At 43.1% G+C, this 20,878-nt stretch overlaps 1 protein-coding gene across 2 annotated transcripts; it reads left to right on the forward strand.

The window, feature by feature from the left end:
- Nucleotides 1–233: 233 nt before the first annotated feature.
- On the forward strand, nucleotides 234–18,467 carry synpo (synaptopodin). 2 transcript variants are annotated; one of them, XM_078289168.1, is made up of 5 exons: nucleotides 315–335; nucleotides 1,162–1,205; nucleotides 4,423–5,815; nucleotides 10,956–13,087; nucleotides 15,224–18,467. In XM_078289168.1, exons 3-5 carry the CDS (start codon nucleotides 5,647–5,649, stop codon nucleotides 16,205–16,207), a joined length of 3,285 nt encoding a protein of 1,094 aa, XP_078145294.1. In that variant the 5' UTR covers nucleotides 315–335; nucleotides 1,162–1,205; nucleotides 4,423–5,646; the 3' UTR covers nucleotides 16,208–18,467. The 2 variants fall into 2 exon arrangements, with proteins under 2 accessions (XP_071772583.2, XP_078145294.1); XM_071916482.2 differs by lacking the exon at nucleotides 1,162–1,205 and having other exon boundaries at nucleotides 234–335.
- Nucleotides 18,468–20,878: the final 2,411 nt, after the last annotated feature.

Raw genomic sequence — 20,878 nt, forward strand, 5'->3', positions numbered from 1 at the left:
AAACAGAGAGGGGCCCATAGGTCCGCCAACATCCCTGTGTTGAATATGAAAATATATTATGGCATAATGTGTTCAGTATGCAAGCTTGAAGGAAACCATATGAAAAGATCCCAGACAAAGAGCCTTCTGTGTTCCAACTGCTGCAGCTAGCCCCCCCCCCCCCCCCCCCCCCCCCCCCCATCCTCCGTCTGGTTCAATTGAGGGAGAGAGAGAGGGAGAGAGAGAGAGTCACACTCAGGAAGAGGTAAAAGGGGGAGGTGTGTGCAGAGCCTGAGGAACTGAAAAGGGGCAGTACACACTCGCCGCCTCACACAGCCAGATCCACCGGAGCACAGGTGAGCAGCATGACTAAGTCAACACACACTAAACGGGATGGAATAATGGACTTTTATCTGTCGCTGTGAAACTGCGATTGTCACTCTCTTGGCTTTGCTGGCAGACTTGAGGGTGAATTCACCTGCAGGCAATTATCTTTTATCTTTTTCTACGGGTAAGGCGCTATCTTTGTTTGGAGGGAGCAGGGAATGCAATGGGCTGCAACAGAAGAGGAGGGGAAAACTTTGAAAGAGAACTCTTTGTCTGAGTAGATGACAAACATCTGTGGCCGCTGTTTTTCCCCCAGTGGAGGCTGCAGACTTGCAGAGGGGGGTTTGAGAGCTACATTAGCACTGTGGTCACTGATATCCCAGTTAGCCTATTGTCCTGACTGTGTGGAGCCGGGTGTGGAGCCAGGTTATGACTTGAACCAACACAGTGTAACATTAGAGGGTGTATCAATTAAAGACCTGGCTGGAGACTGTATTAACTTACATATATACAGTAATTGCTTTCCTGTTACACAACAGGTGAGGCCCATTAACTGCTTTACAGGGGGCAACAGTAGGTTTGTTCAGCCAAATGTTGCCATATATATTAGCCAATGATACCCTATTAGTTTTGGTGTACACAGAAGATGCTTTGAAATTGTAGAATCACTATTCAGTCAAATGAACATTATGTGAAGAAAATAACTCTGCCTGAGAGCCAAGTGCATTCTCTTAAATAATTCCTGATTTTGCAGTATTGATATTGCTCACGCATGTTTTAAACATTTTTAAAAGGCACTTGTACGTTCTTCTTTGATGTATAACCGTTTTAAGGCTATAACTTTGATTGTTTTAGAAGGTTCCTCCCTCTTGGCACTGGCTCATCCGCACCTACTGAAGGTATTTATCTCCCCCCCCCCACCCCACCTCCACCCCCACCCCCCGAAGTTCTCCACCTGTAACTCTGAGAGTCGGATGAGCTGCACATGGAATAGACAATCCATTACAAGCTTTTCCTCTGCATGATTTATGATAGCCTCTGCAGGATTCTTCGAAAACCAGAGAGAGAGAGAGAGAGAGAGAAGAGAGAGAGAGAGAGAGAGAGAAGAGAGAGAGAGAGAGAGAGAGAGAGAGAGAGAGAGAGAGAGAGAGAGAGAGAGAGAGGAGAGAGAGAGAGAGAGAGAGAGAGACATTTGTGAACTTCAGTGGAGTCGGTGGTGACTTGCAGTGTTTTGGATGTCAGTCATCACCCAGCACAAGCCAAGGCATGTTGACTATCACAGCCTCCTAAAGAATTATGAACCAGGAATGCCAATTTCAGAGCACTACCCAAAATTATTTCGCAGTGCTGCGAGGGCCCTTGAATGGCTCTTTGTCTGGGTGAGAGACAGAGAGAGAAGGGCCCTGCTAAAGCCTTTAGCATTTACAGCTGAATGATTTTCGCATGCCAAACTGTAAAGGATTCAGGCAAAGGCTGGAGATTACAGACACACATAGTGGCTCTGCCCCGAGGGGCTGCTGTCATAAAGACTTGCCAGTCAATGTCGTGACCAGACGCCTCATTATAAGCCAGGTAACTGATACACTTTTAAGTCCCGAGTGGAATGCACACTCACCTGCCATCCACACATCTCACATTCCTCCCTACATGTGCGCCCAGAGCAAACAATGATGTAGATATGCCATAACTGAGGTGAACATGCACAGGATTTATGAGTTATTAGGGGGCTGACATGCCTTGTACAAGATGCCGATTGACACAGATGTATGATAAATGTGGGGGATAACAGCCATCAGGGACATATGAGTGATTATAGGACGTGTGGATGATAAACACAGCCAAAATACACTTGTTTTGTACATTGTCATTACAGTAGATACAATGCAGAGAGTGCAGGGATAGATTTGCTGTCTGGCTGTGAATCCATCATAGGTTGAAGATGTACAGGAACTCTGTGATTACACACTGAAGTGGCCTAGAGGGCAGACTGTAAATGATATCCTTGGCTGTAATCACGGAGGTCAATGGGTGGCACAGGAAAGCTGTGTGTGGGGGTGGGAGCAGCACAGGTGGGTACAGTAAAATACCTTTTGAACCTCAAGGTAATTGGAGGGTAGAAGGGGGAAAAGGTGGATAGATGACATCAGATCTCAGGTATGACAAGAAGATGGGATCAGTCAAGGAGTCAAAGGAGTCGAGTAGATATGAGAAGATAGATCAGAAGAAATACAACACCCAAGCAGGATAATAACAAGCTGGGGCGAATAAGAAGAAAAAGATTTTGGCAGATGGAGATTTCAAGAGTCCATATGTCAGTGTTTTGTTGTAAGCCAGAGTCGGGTCTGCATCTCTGCCGGTGTCAGTTTTGAAAGTCCTACATCTGTTCTTTGTCTGGCAGTTACTAAATATTTGCAGACTAGATCAAAGACATCAATGGGACCAAATTTTAATCATTTTGGTACAGCGGTGTTTGGACATGCCCTCAACATGTGTTCCCCCCTGCTCTCTTTCAATACGGTAAACAAGAGCTCTTGGAAGAATGATGAAATCTGTTCAACATGAAAAAACAAAATATTATGAAACCACTGCACCAGCAGAGTGAGGTACACAGTAAAAACTAAACTTAATCTAAAAACACATTGTCAATTTCCGAATGAGATCCAGATTGATTTCAACGTGGCTTTTTTTTTTTCACACTTTTTTTCTGGGGGAATCAAAGAGCTGTTGTCAGAGTGTCTAAACAATGCTGGCCTTCATCTCGCATGACACGATCACACCAGTAACCTAAAGTGTGGAGGATTTTTTTTTTTTTTTTTTTTGGAGGGGTTGGGCAATGTTTTGTTTGGGCTGATTGTCTTGTATTCGGGGTTGTAGGGGGGAAACGAACAGTGCTTCTATAGATTGTCACGACAAAGTACAAAACCCTCAAGAGACGCAAAAACAAGTTTATGGTGCCAGTACACCTTGAGAAAAAATGAATGTGGTTATGGTTGCTATGCCTCTGAGGAATCTGTGAAGAAGCATTTAAAAATAATGGTTACGTGCGGTTTTCCTAGTTCTCAGCAGAGCCCTCCCTCTCCTGAGTGTGATAGTGGTGAATCACTAGCACAACAAATACAACCCTGATCAGCTTCAAGGAGAGACAAGTCTGATCAAGGACAAGGACGCACAAACACTGGTTTATCATTACAAACCGTGCCAATGGGTCTTAATGGCTTTTGAGGGGGAACATGACACTGCCGTTCTAATGAAATGCTTTATGGGATAAGACAGGGGGATGCGATGGATACAGTACATGTCACTGAAGGCTTTAGGAGTTTCAAATCTCTCCGTGTTTGTCTCCTTACAACTTTATACAGCAGGGAAATCTTTAATCTGCATCCACTTTGTCAGCTCCTCAGTGTGCTGTATCACATCACCAGACCTTGAGGCAGAGATAAAGCTAATTTTTGGCAGGTTTAATAGAGATTTCCGACATCCAAGACTTAATGAATGGTGACCTTCCTTCCCCCTCTGAAAAGAACATTGGGTTTATCACGTTCAGACTTTTATGAAGGCGTCTCCTCGTTTCCTTCTCCACCCTTTAGCCTGACTGCAGTTCAAAGTGGGAAGGCTGATCTTCAGCTTTGAAGACAGAGCGTGGGCCTGAAACTGTGACCAATATGGACATAGGTTGAGATTTATGATATTTGGAAGTAAACCAATGCTCATTAAAAACATTGGATGAGGACAGCAAAGTATATTAACAAACGTTTTTCAAACCGCAGTCTCAAAAGCAGGCTCCCATTTCCAAATTGTAAAAGTTGCAGACTTTCTGTCAACCCAAGTCAGTTCTTTTGGATTGCTTTCTTGAGAACTCGTCATGGATAATACCTTTAATCATGTACAAAGCAGTGGGTTTAAAGTTATTATGCCATTACACAATGGGCGATGATGGAAAATAGAGTAAGAGTTTTGTTGCAGTGGATTGCCAAAGTTGTGGGTAGACGTGGCACACAGCTTTGTGTCTTGGTAGATGCCACATTCTGTTAAACAATGCAATTCTGGAAAGTGTATTGCTTTTATGTGATTTTCACATAGCTGAATTAAAAGCTGGATGTTTCTCTTGTTTTGCAGGTGGCTGTGGACGGGACATGGACACCTAGTGGGATTAGATTCAGCACAGTAACCTTTCATAGCACCAGGTTTTCCCCTAATCAGTCCTATTACATAAAGCCCAAGCTGAGTCCTCCAAACTGAAATAGCTGTCTCACAGACTGGCTGAACAACTTACTTGTCAGAACACACAGTCATCAAATCCACTCTAAAAGAACCAAAACAAACAAACTGGGAATTTGAATGGAGGAGCTGTTGACTGAGGAATGACTTAGTTCACGATAGTATGATGATATATTTCAACAGCTAATCAGAACTTACATCTAACAAATAAGAACTTTCCTTCTCATGATTAAATGTCAAAGGGGAAGAAATTGGTTATTGTGTCCACAGAAGCTGTTTCTGGCTATAATGTATAAAAAATAACACAGGAAACCCTAATCAAGCAAATCTAATTGAAGGCTTTGGAGCTCTGAACACAAACCCGTCTTTGGAATGACCTTTTCAGACTGAAATGTTATTCCTCACATCCACCTAACGGCAGGAAGCTACCATATACACGTCATTGCAGAGTTATGGTCTTCCAAGATAAAGAGCAGATCCTTTTCTCCGAAAGAAAAATAATCTGCAGGCAAGAGATTGTGATGCAGACAAAAGGCATGTTTTGGTGACTGAAATAGAAGAGGAGGAAGAGCAACGTCTGGGTGGGAGAGAAAAGGAGAGCAAGAAACAGACGCAGATAGAGAGAACTGGAGGGTTTCTCAGCCCCCTTTGCCGGATTTGCAACGAAGCACATCCCAATTGTGAAATTTTCGTGGCAATTGTCCATGGGAACTCATCCAGGGTGCTTTGGAGCTGCCCCTCCTGGGAGGTCTTGTTAGATTGTGAATAATACTGTGAGAAGACCAAAGTAAGAGTGCACTTCTCCCGTCAACTTCCAGCCGACTGCAGGACAACATTTGGTGGGATTACTGCTGAAAGGGGAGCCATGACCGGAAGCAGTAACCTGGAAAGCTAAGCTACTCCTTTCCTTGTCCCACTTGTGTGTTTTCTTGTACCTCCAAACTTATTCACTGCCTGCCAGTAAGGACTGAAATCTCCCTGTACAGTCCTGGACTGTGACCTTCCAAGTGGACAGACATCTGATCAGGAAAGAGGATTGAGCTGACTGGAACGAAAGCTCCACATCTCCCCCGCTGAGGACTTTGTTTCTCCAACAGCAGAAGCACTGTACTTGGGCTGGTAATGGAGATGGAGAAGGGACATATGTCTATCAGGAGAGGGGTGAGCTGGAGTCCAGGAGGGGTGAGAAAACCTCTCCAGGCAACGCAGGACATGCATGCCCCCAGCACAGAGTGCAATGCATCATGGGAGAAGAGAGAATTCAAGGGGGAACAGATGGGCCGGAAAACAAGTAAGTGTTGTTTGTTTATCTGGCATTTCTTTATCATGGCTGTTTGTATCTTTATTTGATCAGTCCAAGCAACAGGAAAAATATGTACTGTATAACACGATGACATAGTTGTAGATACACTTCCAGTAGGCTATTTGTAGCACTGCCTTAGTGCTTCAACAGGGCTTGAACTAGTATATCATCACGCCAGAAAAAAATATTACTTGGAAATGGGGAGAAAGGAGAAGACAGCAAATAGAGAAAACAGGCAGCCCTGCCTTGTCAGTGCAACTCCAGACAGTGAAACGCTCAGTGAAACATCTGTTTCCATGCTGTAAAAATGCAGGCTGCTCTAACAGCAATGGAAATGCAATCATGCATCACCATTAAAGGGCAATCTTAATATGCAACATAGCCACTGACAATAATGGACTAACTTGTGGGAAAAACGCTGTTCGGAAAGAATCCATAATAACCTCTTCAGACCCTTCTTTTTACTTTCACAGCTGTCAACTCCTAAATAAGTATGAAAAAGAGGAGTTCACACTCTGTAACACCAAACATTGTAAAGTCATTAAATCGTAATGTGGAAAAACACTGAAACAATACTCAACTGGCAAGATAATTACCTCCGGGCTGTGAAAAATACTCTCAGGACAGAGAGAGTAATCAAGGAAAGTAATAAGACATTGTGCTGTGAGGAAGCATAGCATAAAGCTCAGGGCCATAAAATAATTGTTAGTCAGTCAAGGCACTGATATAGATCTATGGCCTCTATACTGCCAGCTCTCCTCCCACCCAGTCAGTGCCCACTAATCACTTTTCTAAAACTGAACACAAATCATCGTGAAATCACAAAGTGACCATTTCTATGTGTGTACGATAAATAGAGATAGAACACATAACAAATATAATACAAAGGCGCTGTTAATAGGCCATAGTACATCTTTGAAAAGACATTTTGAGAATGCACAGAGGTAACAGTATGAGAAGAGCTTGGTTTCCACCTCTGGGCCGGTATATTATTTCCCCCATGGGATTCACTGGACGGTTAGGTCACATTCAGCCTGGTAAGACCCCAGGACCTCCGTTAATCCCTGTCTTTCCATACCGCTTCACACATCACCCACTGGGGGCCGGTGCCGTCATCCCGCTCACCCCATCGCCCGGAGAAAGATAACATCCGACAGGGTAATCTGACCTTTGATACACAAATGCATGGCTGGCCCCCCTGACTTAAACCCTCCCGCTTTTGAGGGAGTTTTCCCGTCTGCTCTCCTCTCGTCCCACAGAGGGGTGAGGGACGAGGTAGAGATAGTTGTTTGTGTTTGGAGGGGAGGGGGGCGGGGGGGATGTTGTGGAGGCACTTGCATCATTGCCAAGGGCTAAGTCTTGGCTCTGCTGCAGGACAGGAAATTCCTATCCTCCCCTTGCAGGTTAGAGCTCAGGGCCCAGGGATTCAGAGAGGGCCAACGCTTGGGGAGGGCAGCATCAGTTGGCCTACTGCAAAACACAGACACACACACACACACACACACACACGCACACGCACACACACACACAGAGTGATGTCCAGACAGACCGGCAGGGCAGAAGCAGTATCAGCAGAGGTCAGGTGCTGGGGCTCTGGAGTCTCAGCGGTCTAATCCATAACGTGTACACATAGTTTGGAGTATCCTTGTGTTCCCTTTCCCCTTAAAAACCCACAGCAGGGGTCAGACACTTCCCTGCAATCGCAGGATGTGAGACAGAGATAAGCCGGTCAATATTTGCCATCGATTGTACACCTCTCCAGCGCTGTCAAAACAAAGTGCGGTCTGTGCAACTACTGAAAACATCAATACTTTCTCAACAGAAGGGATGATCTCTTTTCACGGAAGTATGCCTCAGTTTGTGTGAGCGGCGCACAGGGTGTCAGATCTAAAAAAAATGACTAAAACTGACATGAAAGTTTGAGTCTGTGCTGCCAGTCAGGCTCCAGCCCGGACTCCCCCCTCCAGCCCCCCGTGCTGCTGAGCAGGCTGGACTGCGGAGCAGCGTTTGCTAAGAAAAAGAAACCCGATCCTCTCTCTAGCTACAGAAAGGGCAGAAAGGGGGTGTGAAGGTACCAGACGCAGTTAAATTGGAAAAGCTTGTGGAAGTGCTACAAAACAGCGGAGCTCTGAATAAAAAAACAAAACGGTAAGGAAACAGACTAAATAGGCAAGAGTAATTAACAAACTAGGATTTTTTTTATTTATATAGAATTAAAACCGCGTTTTCAACTTGCGCGTGCCTATACTTTCCTTTCTATTTGTGATGAAATAATTGTTACTGTCTAGCCGTCTAGCCAAGTATTTCTTTTTTGAAGTAAGTCATATGCTACTGTCAATAAAATAGATTATTATGTTTTCCTGATAACTTTAAAAGTTCTGACCGACACGCGCATCTTTTGAGCTCGTTAGCGCTGCTGCTGAGTGATCAGCTCCTCACCATGTGATCCGTGATTCACCGTACTGCCTGTAGCGTGATATTCTGTCGGTATAGTCTACGGCAGGGATATAGTGGATGGTAAACCCACCTAAACTGAGTTTATCTGCTTTTTTAGGCTGACAAAAATGTGTATAATGTAAATTGATAGTAGGCTATCAAAGTTGGAAGTATCAAACTGATCTAAGTTACCTGCAGATATGGTCTTTTAGGGGGGAGGGGGGGAATCATGAAGTAGTCTAATGCTTTTTTGGAAATTTAGGCTAACTGATCTTTGTTTATTGGTGGTCATTTGTCTTGTGATGATCAACGACTGCAATAGTTTAGCCACCACTGTATTTACCACTAGGCATACCATGATGACATACCTGTGCCAAGTGGTTACTTTAAGATCAATAAGTTATAGTAGTCCAGCTTACTCCATTAAACTAATTACTATCAACTTTATTGACAAACCCTGCTGTTTTTTTTATTGTCTCCTTGAAATGATAAACACAAGCCCAGTCATTTCATTAAGTGTAAGCTATAATTGAATTTATAAAACTTGTTTTCAGAAAGTCACTCACTATTTCAGTCATGATATTAATCACTGATGGGATTTGCACCAGCATGTTACTTGATCAGCAATCTGGCGTCCACCAGAGGTAGAGGTTACAGTAAACAACGTTCGCTGATGACATTTCATAAGTGTTATTCCAAGGCTGCTCTTCAGCTCACTGCTGGGATGTGTTCTGGTCGTGTGAATTATAAAGGCAAAATAGCTAATAAAAGTCTTTATTGGGCCTCTGGAGGTAGTGCCACCCACTGACAACCTTGATAGCAGGCACTTGAATGTGTGGACCTGTGTGAAATGTTGGTTCATTTCTCTAACGCAGTCTATAAAACTAAGTGATTTATACTCTTTCCAATAGTGGTAAGTGTATTGCTTGTTTAAAGATTGTTTTGATGGCTAGTTCTTTTTTCCTTGTAATGTTGTTGTCATAAGTATGTTATGTGATTGACATAAGTACCTCTCTCTCTCTCATGCTCGAGTGTTACAGTGACTGGTTGATTGATTTAGTATGGTGGATTCTGACATTGATGTATTTCCATGCAGACATGCCACCTATATCACCAGCATGTACTCTAATTCTTTGCATGGAATGTAATGCGAATGTTTATAACATGAACATGTCCTCTGGTCTCTCTTTACACATAAACCAATCAGTTAAAGATGAGAAAATAAACAAAAGCTATTGAACTAGGTGGATTAAAGTAAAAGAAACTATACCCTTCAATGAGTTAATTCAATTACTGTAAGGGTAGACTGTGCCTGTAAAATGAAAGACAGATGCACATTATTCCTTTTTGGCTGGAGCAATGATCATGCTAGCCCCTCTGCCAGGAAAGTATGCATTCAGAATGAGCTCCATAGGACAGCTTCACAGGCGATTGATTTACCCATAATTATTTTTGATTGGCACATAATTACATCAAATAATATACCTGTCTAGATCCATCACTTCAGTAAATGAAGAAAGACTCACGGCTGTGCCAACTCTCAGTTAAATGCATTTGAGGGATGTCAGATATCGTCCACTAGTCAGAGATTTACACAAATCTAACCTATCAGATGTAACAGTCATCTATTCTCCAACAAACTGAAATGTCCGTCAAAGAATCCAAGGCACGATAACTAACCTCAAGTCATTAATCAGATGCAGTTTCGAATTTCACATTGTGAACTTTGGTTGAATCATGATATTGGCTCTATATTTAGGATGGGAACACTTGATTCTATAGTAAGTTTATAGAGAGAAGTCAACAAAAGCAGCCCCTTTTGGAAGCTGTAGATTGTGAAAATGGTGTATTAAGGGGTTGAGCTGCAGCATTGGACAAATTAACTACAGAAAGAAACCAAAGGCATGTTGGAAGCTCAGGCAGGGAATTTTCTCAGCCGTTGAGGAATGCTCAGGGAGGGACGACTGCAGATGGCAGAGGAAATAGCTCTGCTGCCTGGAATGGAGCTCTTAAGCCCAGACAATAAACTACAGTCATTTTCAAAATAAATGTGTTGTTTTAGCACATATTTTCAAGCAATCAGCAAAACTGCAAAGTCAATGTATTACATGACCGAAAGAAGTATTTTTTTAAGGCACTGCAGTAGACACGGACCCAGACTTTCATATTTACTCAACTGCAGTCGAGAAGCTTTTCATGTCTTTCTTATTAAAATGTTTATTTGAAAGCTGTTTTCAGTGTAGTCTAGCTGCGTCTTTGTCGTCTGCTCCGGTCCGCTGAGTAAAGTGTCTAAAAAGCTGTATTTTTTTCTCGGGTACATTGCTTGGACTCAAAAGTACAGCAAGGAACAATCAGAACCATATGGTGCAGAAACGATTATGTGGGTTTTTAAACACCATATTCCGTCCCAGACTTGTTAAGAATTTGTCCTTGTTTGTACATTTACAAGCACTGTTTGGCGAGCTTTTATTAGGAGATGTTGAGGGAGCCGTCTTTGTTTAGTGTATAGTAGTGTATAGTAGATATAGCACACTGCTAAGTCACCCAAAGCCAGGATCCATTGAGTGATAATGAATTAAACATCTCTGCTATAGAAAATCTCTTGTTTGCAGCTGACCTAAGCTGTGATGCAAAAAACTGATTTATTGTTTCTCTCACTGACCAGGCTTTTTCTCTCTGTGTTTCACTCTAGATCTGACCAGGAGCGCCAGTTTGTCAGAGAAGGAGCTGAAGGAGGCTCGTGTCAGGAGTCAGATCATTGCCGCTCAGCTCACCATCCCATCTAACTCCAACTCCAGAGGCGTCCAGCTCTTCAACCGACGCAAGCAGAGAGTCAACGCCTTTACACTAGAAAGCTGCGGAGAGGGGTCAGGGGAGGACAGAGCGGAGAATGTGAAAGCCGGCCCCTCTTCTAATAAACTAACATGGGCAGAGAGGAGCAGTGAGGAAAAGGATAGAGAACTGAACTGTAAGAACAGTGCTGCCAAGCCACTCTCGTCACCCAGTGGGAGAGCACACAGAGTAGGTGATATCATGGAGGAACCAGGTGAGCATTTCCACGAGGTAGAGGAGATAGAGAACAGCATCATCCAAGAGAGACATTTCCTCCCCGTCAAGGAGAAAGAGGAGCAGGAGAAGGAGGCAAGAGATGAGGTCCTCGGGGAGCTCGAGGATAAAGTCAAGGATGAGATTACCCCTGAAAGTGATAATGCCTTTCCAGCTGGGTTGGAGCAAGCTGAGGGAGGAGGAGGAGGAGGGATAAATGGGGCGTACAGAGGGCCAGTTCCTCCAGGAAAGCTTCTTAATGGCTGCCATAGCGCCTCTGGCCCCGAGAAAGTCTCTGTGTCCACGTCCAAGCAGGCAACCGGCATCATCAACAGAACCGCCAGGCCGTTTTTCTCTCCGCCGACGGTGCAGTCTCCAGAGGCTGTCAGCCCGGTCATGGGCATCCCCCCTGCTCCTTCTTACTCCACTCCTCCTCTCCCTGCTTTCCCCCATCCTGTGGTGTTCTCACCTCCACCCCCGCCCCCATCGTATCCCACACCTCCTCTACCGGCCTTCACCAACCAGCCGCCGCAGTCCTACTCCAGTCCACCTCCGATGTCTCCGGTCATGTCCCCTACATCCCCTCCGGTGTCCCAGTTCCCCCCTGCTGTTTCTCCTGTGTCTCCGTATGTTCCTTCCAACCACCCACCCATGCCCAATTACGGCCCTCCCACAGCCCCCAGGCCTTCCACTTTTTCTCCTCAGCCCGTTGGAGAGAGGAAGGAGATAACAGCAGTCAAAACAGGAATACTTGAGGAGGGCGCTGCCAGACGGGCAAATAGGAAGTCTATGTTCACGTTCAAAGAGAAGCCAGTCATAGCTCCTAACCCCGAGCTGCTCTCTCTGGTGCAGGGGGTGGACGATAGGAAGAAACACGGACACAGATCTGTGCCGGAGCCAGTGTCCGAGGAAGAGCTTCTGGCTCTGGGCGCAGAAGCCTCCAACTTCCTGGCCAAGGATGAGGAGAGGACTGAGGAGGCAAAAGCTCCAGAGTGGGCCTCGTGCCTCAAGAGCTCCAGGACCCGAGCGAGGGCCGAGCACGGGCCAGAGCAGACCCTCACCAATGCGACAGGCAAGGGGGCTGAGCTATTCGCTAAGCGTCAGTCCAGGATGGAGAAATATGTCTTGGAGAGTCAGAACGCAGGACAGATGAGGTCTCCCTCTCCCACTATGTCTCTGCCGCCATCTTGGGTGTACCCGTCAAACATGCCCGGCAGAGTCAAGGCCATTGCTAAAAACTCAGATATTTCCGCTCAGCTGTCACAGAACCTAAAGACCCAACAAGTGATCAAGCGAAAGCCTAGTCAAAAAGCCCTGCCCCCACCGCCGGTTCCAGAGCCGCCGCCTCTGGAGAACGGCTGCACCAAGATAGAGATGGACCTCTCAAGGCACCGACCCTACCAGCTGAGCTCTTCCCTCTTCATCCTTAACCCGGTCAAGGATCCCATCAGTTCCTTACCCAGAGGAGCACCACGTCCCAAGCCGCTGCTCTCATCCCAGTCTTACTCCAGGCAGACATCTTTACCAAACAACCCGCTCACCCACTTCAGTACCCAAACCAGCCACAGGTCTGCCCAGTGTATGTCTCCCCAGCTCCCTCTCAGTCCCACAGGAGGAGCAGAATATCCTTCAAATTACAGGGGAGCCCCGGCCTCTGGGCAGCCCAGGATCACTTCTCCCACTTCTGCCATCTCTCCAGAGCGTGTGTCCTCTCCGCGGTCGGGGGTTCAAGCACCAAGGCCCACGTTTTCTGCTAAGAGGGCAGGGATTGAACCGCAGGTGTGGAGACCCTCTCGTTATTAGCCTATTAGATCTTTTGTTTCTATAAGCAGAGAGAATGGGCCTTTTGTAGAGATTGCACACATGATCACAGTTACAAAAATGAAACTGCTTTTAGTAGGTCTATTATTTACAATATACTGCACTTTATTAAGTTTAACTTGTGCCTGTTTAAATTGTACCTGCAGTTACATCTTCTTTTGTAGTATAATTTGCATTGTAGGTACTTAATAGAGTGGAATGGTTCTTATGTGTGGGATGTGAAAAATGTGAAAATTTTAGTGTTAAATGAACATCTTGAATATATCTTAATTGCTGAGTGATATATAAATGTTTATCTTCAAAATTCAAACTGAAAACTGAACTTTCGAATAGGAATTCTTCCGGTGCGATGGTCAGTTCAAAATGACTCAATGAACATGTGCCTCGATTTAGCCAGATGAATCGCCATACTCAAAGCTGCTAAGCGCATTGAAGCATTCAAAAACGTCCATTTTCAGTAAGATGTAAATTACGGCTTCAGAAATGGCTTCACACTTTTTCCAGTTTTTCTCCCAAGTCTGTGGGCATCAGGGTGATGCTGCTTTACAAAGCACTTTAGCAGATGGTCTGGCGTCTGTTTTATGATCTATGATTTGCAATTTAATACAGGCTCACTGACATAAAAGATGCAGTGACAGAACTCCTTTTATGTCTCTATGTCTTCAGGGTAATGTACTCTGCTTTCCAACATTTTCTTCGTAAATACTTGGATTCTTTGATGTTTCACATTTGCAGACTGCACACTATTTTGCATCATGGACCTATATTGTTTTCATGACTTAACAGAGCAATAATTCCAGATGAAGTATTTTTGTCACAGGACATCATGTAATGAAACGTATATAGGCTATCCTAGAGTAGAACTAGAAGCAATGGCATCAATCCCTGCTGTTTCTGACTATAGGGCATATGCTTTTTCGTTTCATAAACCTTGACTCACTGTTCTCTTCTGCTTCTTATCCTGTCTTCCTTGATTGAATTTTTGTGTTGAACTGTTTCTTTCCTTCTCTGATTAAAGCCTTTATGCTAACACTTTGCTGTGACCTCCTTCTCCTTTCCTCATTTCCTGATTCCACTGTCTTTTTGCTAATTTACTTTCTTAATTTCACAAGCTTATTCTGTGTTTGTTTTTCCCCCACTATCCTGCCTTTCTGAAAGTCTGCAATCACTGCAGGCACTTGAACACAGGTAGATGTATTTTATGAATCACCCGTGTGTGACATTTAAACTTCAGAAACAATTATTTCAGTTTAGCGTTGCAAGATATTTTTGCATTTACATAAGAATTTGAGGGATGTGTGTGCGTATTAAGACCTGCCCCTTTAACAGAGTGGTCTTGGCCTTCTCAAAGGGCCCGAGGGGCTCAGACTTTCAGACAAATGGAATGACCTTTGACCTGGTCGGACCTGTCCATGGAGACCCTGAGCTTTTGTGATATAACCAATAGCATACACACTAAGTCTAAGATCAGCATATCTTCTTTGAATACTGTTCTTAACAATTCAGCCAAATACACTAAAAACGGTCCTTATATTATTATCAGAACCAGAGATAACTTTCTCTTAACCACTACATGCTCAAGATGGAATGCTACCCGGTAGCTTCAGTAGAGTAACATCATCTCCCCGTAAAGGTTAGTCACCTCAGAAAGGCCAGATGGCAGAAACCTGAGAGAGACACTAAAGACCTGGCCTATGTGTAGTGTCCAGGCTTGTTGAAGAAACACACATAGAAGGGAGGGAATAAACAGAGATGACCTGGATGCCACTGGGACTCAGACTGCACACTAAATATTATTTTGGCAAAGCAGTGCCACTGAATGTAATTGAAATGGGTATGATTTATGGAATAGGGCTATGGTGTGTCAAGTTTTATAGCAATATTTATATTCTTATAGATATTTATGTGTGCGTCTATGCAGAACAAAACACTTTGTCAGTCTAAATCTCATAATTTAAAGTTCTAAGATAAAAAGAGAACTGTATATTATACTTATTTTACTTATTTGAAAGTTTTACAAGCACTTTTTACATTGTGTGGGTGGTTTTTTTTTGGCAGGAGTTTAAAACACAATATCTGTCTTTTTGCCAACAGACGAAAAAGGAGTCCTCCCCTGATGCAACGCCCAGCGGGACTTCCACACCAAACAGGACGCCCAGCCTCACCAGGCGTTTCAGCAGCCCACAGGGCCCCACCACTGGGACCTGGTCCCCCGGCCTGCAGACCAACCAGCCCTCCTCCACCTTCTCCAGCTCCAGACCCTCCGTCATTTCTCCTGTGTCTCCTCCCTGGGGTTCAAGGTGCCAGTCCCCCATGGTCACCCAGAATACCCAACCTGCCACTGTCTCCTCTATTTCCACTTCCAGACCCGCCCAAACATCTACAGCCACATCTCCTCTGTCCCCTCCCTGGGGCTCAAGGTGCCAATCCCCCATGGTCAGCCAGAATACCCAACCTCCCACCATCTCCTCCATTTCCACTTCCAGACCCTCCCAAACATCTACAGCCACCTCTCCCCTCTCTCCTCCTTGGGGCTCACGGTGCCAGTCTCCCACTGTCTCTCAGACCAGTTGCTCCTTCCCCAGCACTAAACCTCTGTACACATCCACCGCCAGCTCTCCTGTTTCCCCGCCCCGGGAGAGTCGCTGCATGTCCCCCATCGCCAGTAACCTAGACTCTAAGGCCAATCATCGCCTCCTGGCAAAGAACATCATCAATGCAGCCAAACGTAAAAACAGCCCTTCCCCCGGCGCACTGAGCAGTCACAGCCTCCCCATCTCACCGCTGGGCAATTCCCACCACGGCTACGACTGTAACAAGCCATCCGTCAGCCCCTTCCAGTCGCGGGCTTTGGGGGCCCAGTCCCCCGTCTTCACCAGCTCCCCTCCCACCCCAACACAGAGGATCTGCTCCCCGGTGAGGCTCTACAACACTCGCTCCCTCACCGACTCTGACGCCTCGGTGGAGTCGGAGGATTCGGGCCTGAGGTCGCCCGGCCTGCACGGCTACAACACCTGTCCCCGTGGCTGGGGGGGCAGCCTGCGGGTGAAGAGGGGCAGCGTCTCCACCGACCTGTGAGAATGAGATCGGCCCGTCTGGAGAAGTTATTGGAAGGCAAATGAAAGTTGTTTTGGGCTTTCATGGACTTAGATGCTCTTCTGTGGCATGGGATCAACCAGTAAAAGAGATACTGATGGGATTTGATCAGGCTAATATTTTACACTTCTGTAGATCACATTAAAGGAAATTAAGGGATTAAAAAAATCTAAAGTTACCTGTCTGTAACTTTGAATAATGATCCTGTGAATGACATCATTTGATGTTGCATTAAGGTAGTGATAGTGTTTTATATGACTCATATTCATTGTATGGACTGACAAGGACAAGCATTTTACATAAAGCAATTGCTGTGGCTTGTAGGCTTCTAACATACCAAAAAGTGCTCAAAGACTCAAAATACCAAAGACATTTTGAATTCACTTCAAAACAGTGTTACACTTGTTACCCCCTTATTATAACAAGCTGACTTCTACAGTCACTATTCAAGTTATATAGTTTTTAGGTAATAGGGTTTTGATTTTAAAAGAAATCATGAATTGACATGATGTTTGCTGGTCTGACACAAGTCAAAGTGGAAAGAGACTTAATAATTATAATGCATATATAAGGGATGCAGGGAGTTAGAAATGTGTAAATATATAGCTTATTGGACTGTACTTTGGTCAAGATGTTCTCTTGAATGTTGGCATAGTACTGTATTAGTAAAGGCTAAAATGAGACGGTGCATTCATAATGAATATGGATTTATAATAGACTGGCTAAAATAAATTTACGTCAACATTCCATAATCTTTCTGCAAAAGACGGTGGTAGGTGCTATACTTGCTATTAATAATATCATACATGGTTGAAGTACCACAGTTTATTATCCTTTGTAATCAATGGGGGAAAATCTTCTTATGCATTATCACAGTGCAATAATCCATTTAACACAATGTAAACAGTATATGTTGTTTTATGTACTGCATTTGCTCAAATGAATGTAAGCTTTACAGACAGATAGAGAACGGTAGAAAAGATAGAGAGTGCTGAGTGAGAAGAGTTATGTAGAGATTTGATGGGGCATTAAAGCACATATTCAATCAAACACTGTTTCCATGTTTCAGAGGAAAAACTATTGCATTGTTTTGCTGAAATTAAAATGTTGCTCATGAACAGCTTAATGAACAAATGTAAGCAGTCAACGTGTGAAAACTAAAAGGCAAATTGATTATAATATTCCTATTGCACATTAATCTATGCCTCGGTTTTGTTGAAGTTCATACTGTAAACAGTGTTTGGTGTAATATGGCAACAAACAATCGTACTTTTCTTATGTTGTTAATGTCCTTCACGAGCAGCAGATTAACATAGATTGTGGATAACAATGCATTATTTTGAAATGCCTGTTTGGATGAGGTTTAGAGGCAGATGTGTACGTCACGGAGGTAGAGAAGGTTCAACAAGACCACTGTTAAACCTTCATGAAAAAAAGGTTGGCAGAATGTTGTAAGATGTGAAATATTCATCTAAATGTTTGTGAATAGGATCAAAGGAACGGTATGTATTTCTTCATACGTACGTAGCTCTAATGCACATGCTCTTAAATGTCTTAATTTTCATATTATACTTGATTTGCACTTCTGTTCATTGCATTTCTATGGCTAAGTCGGCATTGTTTAAAACTTGATTCACTCAGACAGGGTGTCATTCACACCAAAGCATGCTCAAGTCAATACATAGAGGTCCTACTGTAAAAATCAGACCAGTCACTCTGCACAATGCAACATAATAGCATGTTGGCATGACGGAGGTAATTAGCTGCAAAATAGCTGCCTTCAGAAGCCCCAGCTGGCTTTCTGTTTCCAGTGTGGGGTCACTGAAAAACATTTTGCACCATTTCCATCTCTCTCAGACACAAGAGGCCGTTCCCTCGTTCCCTGACATGTAGGCCAAAAGCATCAGCACATTTCTAAATATTTACATGTGTGCATCTTTTGAGTGACAGGAACACCTGCTGCATGGTGACTTGGCACCTTCCGCACAGCGGGAATAACCTTATCACTGTCATGGATTGGTTTCAGCCCGGGTTAACCTCTGGACCGGCCGAGCACAGTTTGACATTCATTGAAAAACAGAGAAGAAACTTTAACATTTATGACTTTTACAATTACAACCAGGATTTTTGGATCTGATACTGCATGCCTGAATTACAACAAAACTCATGTTCCATTTCATAACTCTGTGATGTCTGAAAATGAACGCAAAATAAAAACATGATGACACACCAATTAAAACTATTTATAGTGTCTGTGATTTGTTATATTATTTTAGCGCTTTTCTGAAAATCTTCAGTCAGTAAGTGAAAACAATGTGAATAATAGTTGATTAATAGTAGATTTTTTTTTTTCTTCATTTGATGCAAATGAAAAGTGCAGTGGGTAAGTCAAGGGTAATTAATAAGTTACAGAACAATTCACGTACATTTAGACCCTGACATTTTGAGCTCTTGAATGAGCTATTTAAGCCATACTAACCTTAATTTAATCGTATTTAATTAATCCTTATTGCCGAACTGCAGCAATTAAGGAAAAGATATTAACAAACCTGAGACTGCAGTAATTGTGTTAGTGCTTCCTAACATGGCACCCATGGGCCAAATTTGGTCTTCTACATAATGTTTTTAGGCCCTTCAAAGGTTTCCATAAGAGTGATGCAATAATCTAATTGGTATATTTTGATCCATTTTAATATTTTTAGTGGCTGATTTGATATAATTTGCTAATTGTAAGGCATATTAGCAAAAACATACAGCACCTAAGAAGCTAATACAAACTTGTTACATTTATAAATAATTAATATCTAATAATATATTTTGGCATGCAGCACATCACACACTGTAGCTATTCAGAGGTGGAAAGTAACAAAGTACATTTACTCAAGTACTATACTTAAGTACAATTTTGAGGGACTGGCACTTTACTTTACTACATTTCAGAGGGAATTATTATACTTTAACTTCACTACATTTGTCTGACAGCTGTAGTTACTAGCTACTTTGCAGAATACAGTTTTACATGCAAAACATAAGCTCATAAAATATGTTGCATTGTTAGAGTTTAAACTTCCCAACAGTATATGTAGTAGTTAGACCTATAGCGCCACCTGGACCACCTACAACATTAAAATACTTCTTACATCATCAATAATCAATAATCAGTAATTTAACACTCTGAAAGGGACCGTTTGTACTTCTGTACATTTTACTGCTAATACTTCTATACTTTTACTTAAATAAACTTTTGAATGCAGGACTGGAGTATTTGTCCATTATGGTATTGCTATACTTTTACTTAAGTAAAGGATTTGAGTACTTTTTCCACTGTATCTATTAGCCACTGGTCCTTGGCTTTGGGTGGCCCTGATTCATGTGCTCCCATTTGGATATGTGTACAAGAGCAGAAGATACCTCTATCACCCAAGTCATCAATAATATTTGGAAAAGATCAGTTACCAAATTTGTACACTTATTTCTGTCACTGTGTTGTTTTCTGCTGACATTCATTTTCAGTACAACAGACTACATGACAGCACTGCTGGTTTGGACTCTGGATCTCCTTCATTAGATTGTAATGGACGACGTCCCTAACAGCAGCACTTCAGGGCGAACAGGAAACCAAAGCTACATTCATCACAGGTTCATAGACTGCCATCTGTAGGACTCTAGACAGAAGTTCAAACAAAACCACACTCTACATTATTGATGTGTTTAGGCTTTCAATATCCATGCTCATTCAAAATAAAATAAAAAATCTCAAAATAGTGAGGAGAAAAAAAAGAAAATTCTCATGATCTCTGGTTTTCTTTTTGCTGATTGCTCAGACTGTTGATCTGAATTAATGTGTGCTGCTGTTTCCAGTTTGATGTTCATCAAAGCAACAAAACAAATTTCACCAATACAGTACAAAGAAAAGTTAGAATTTCAGTTCGATATTCACCTGTTGATAAAAGTTAAAATTGCTGTCATCCCTAATGCTACACTCTCCCCATCCCAGGTAATCCCAGCTAATTTTAATAACTTTGCAATACATGTTGCATTACACCAGGGGACTGTAGAGCACAAAGCGGTGCACAGACAGACCTGGAGGCTCATATTACAACTTCTGTGATTCAAGCACAAGCTTGGTTCCAGACAAAAAAAATCGGGATTTATAACATGTAATAGGCTATTTTACACATATCACAAACTGAAAGGCTTGCAAGAGAACTGCAAATATAGTGACATATGGCCAGCCATTCTGTTGAAAATTGTTTTCACATGCTGAGCATCGTTTCCGTAACTATTACTCCTGTAAAAACTTGTTTTCATGATGTTCCGAGTGAACAGGGCCTCCCAGACTTTTTCATATCAAGAAGCTCCAAATGAAGTTTCATTCAAAAATGAGATATGCACCATTTCAAAACAGTGACACCTCCTCTAATGGAATAGTAAAGTGCATTATGGCTATGCTACGTATTAAGGTTAGGAGTCACCTTGACTTTTACTTGCAAAACAGTTGTTTTTGAGAAAAGAAGTATCTCTGATTTTGAAATGAAGGTTTCATTCCAACATGCTATATACCCAATTTGGAAAATATTGGCTTCCTAAATTTCATCAGTCACTATTTCAAAATCAAAGATGATTCTATCCTCAAAAACATAACCATTTTGT

Source organism: Centroberyx gerrardi, chromosome 16 (assembly GCF_048128805.1).
Source record: "Centroberyx gerrardi isolate f3 chromosome 16, fCenGer3.hap1.cur.20231027, whole genome shotgun sequence".
NCBI lineage: Eukaryota > Metazoa > Chordata > Actinopteri > Beryciformes > Berycidae > Centroberyx > Centroberyx gerrardi.

What these genes read in the sequence shown, in the direction of transcription:
- synpo (XM_071916482.2), top strand. Translation starts at nt 5,647, where the DNA reads ATGGAGATGGAGAAGGGACATATGTCTATCAGGAGAGGGGTGAGCTGG. An exon ending in ACAGATGGGCCGGAAAACAA is followed by an intron (nt 5,816 to 10,955) that starts GTAAGTGTTGTT and finishes GTTTCACTCTAG; the next exon opens with ATCTGACCAGGAGCGCCAGT. An exon ending in GGGCAGGGATTGAACCGCAG is followed by an intron (nt 13,088 to 15,223) that starts GTGTGGAGACCC and finishes TTTTGCCAACAG; the next exon opens with ACGAAAAAGGAGTCCTCCCC.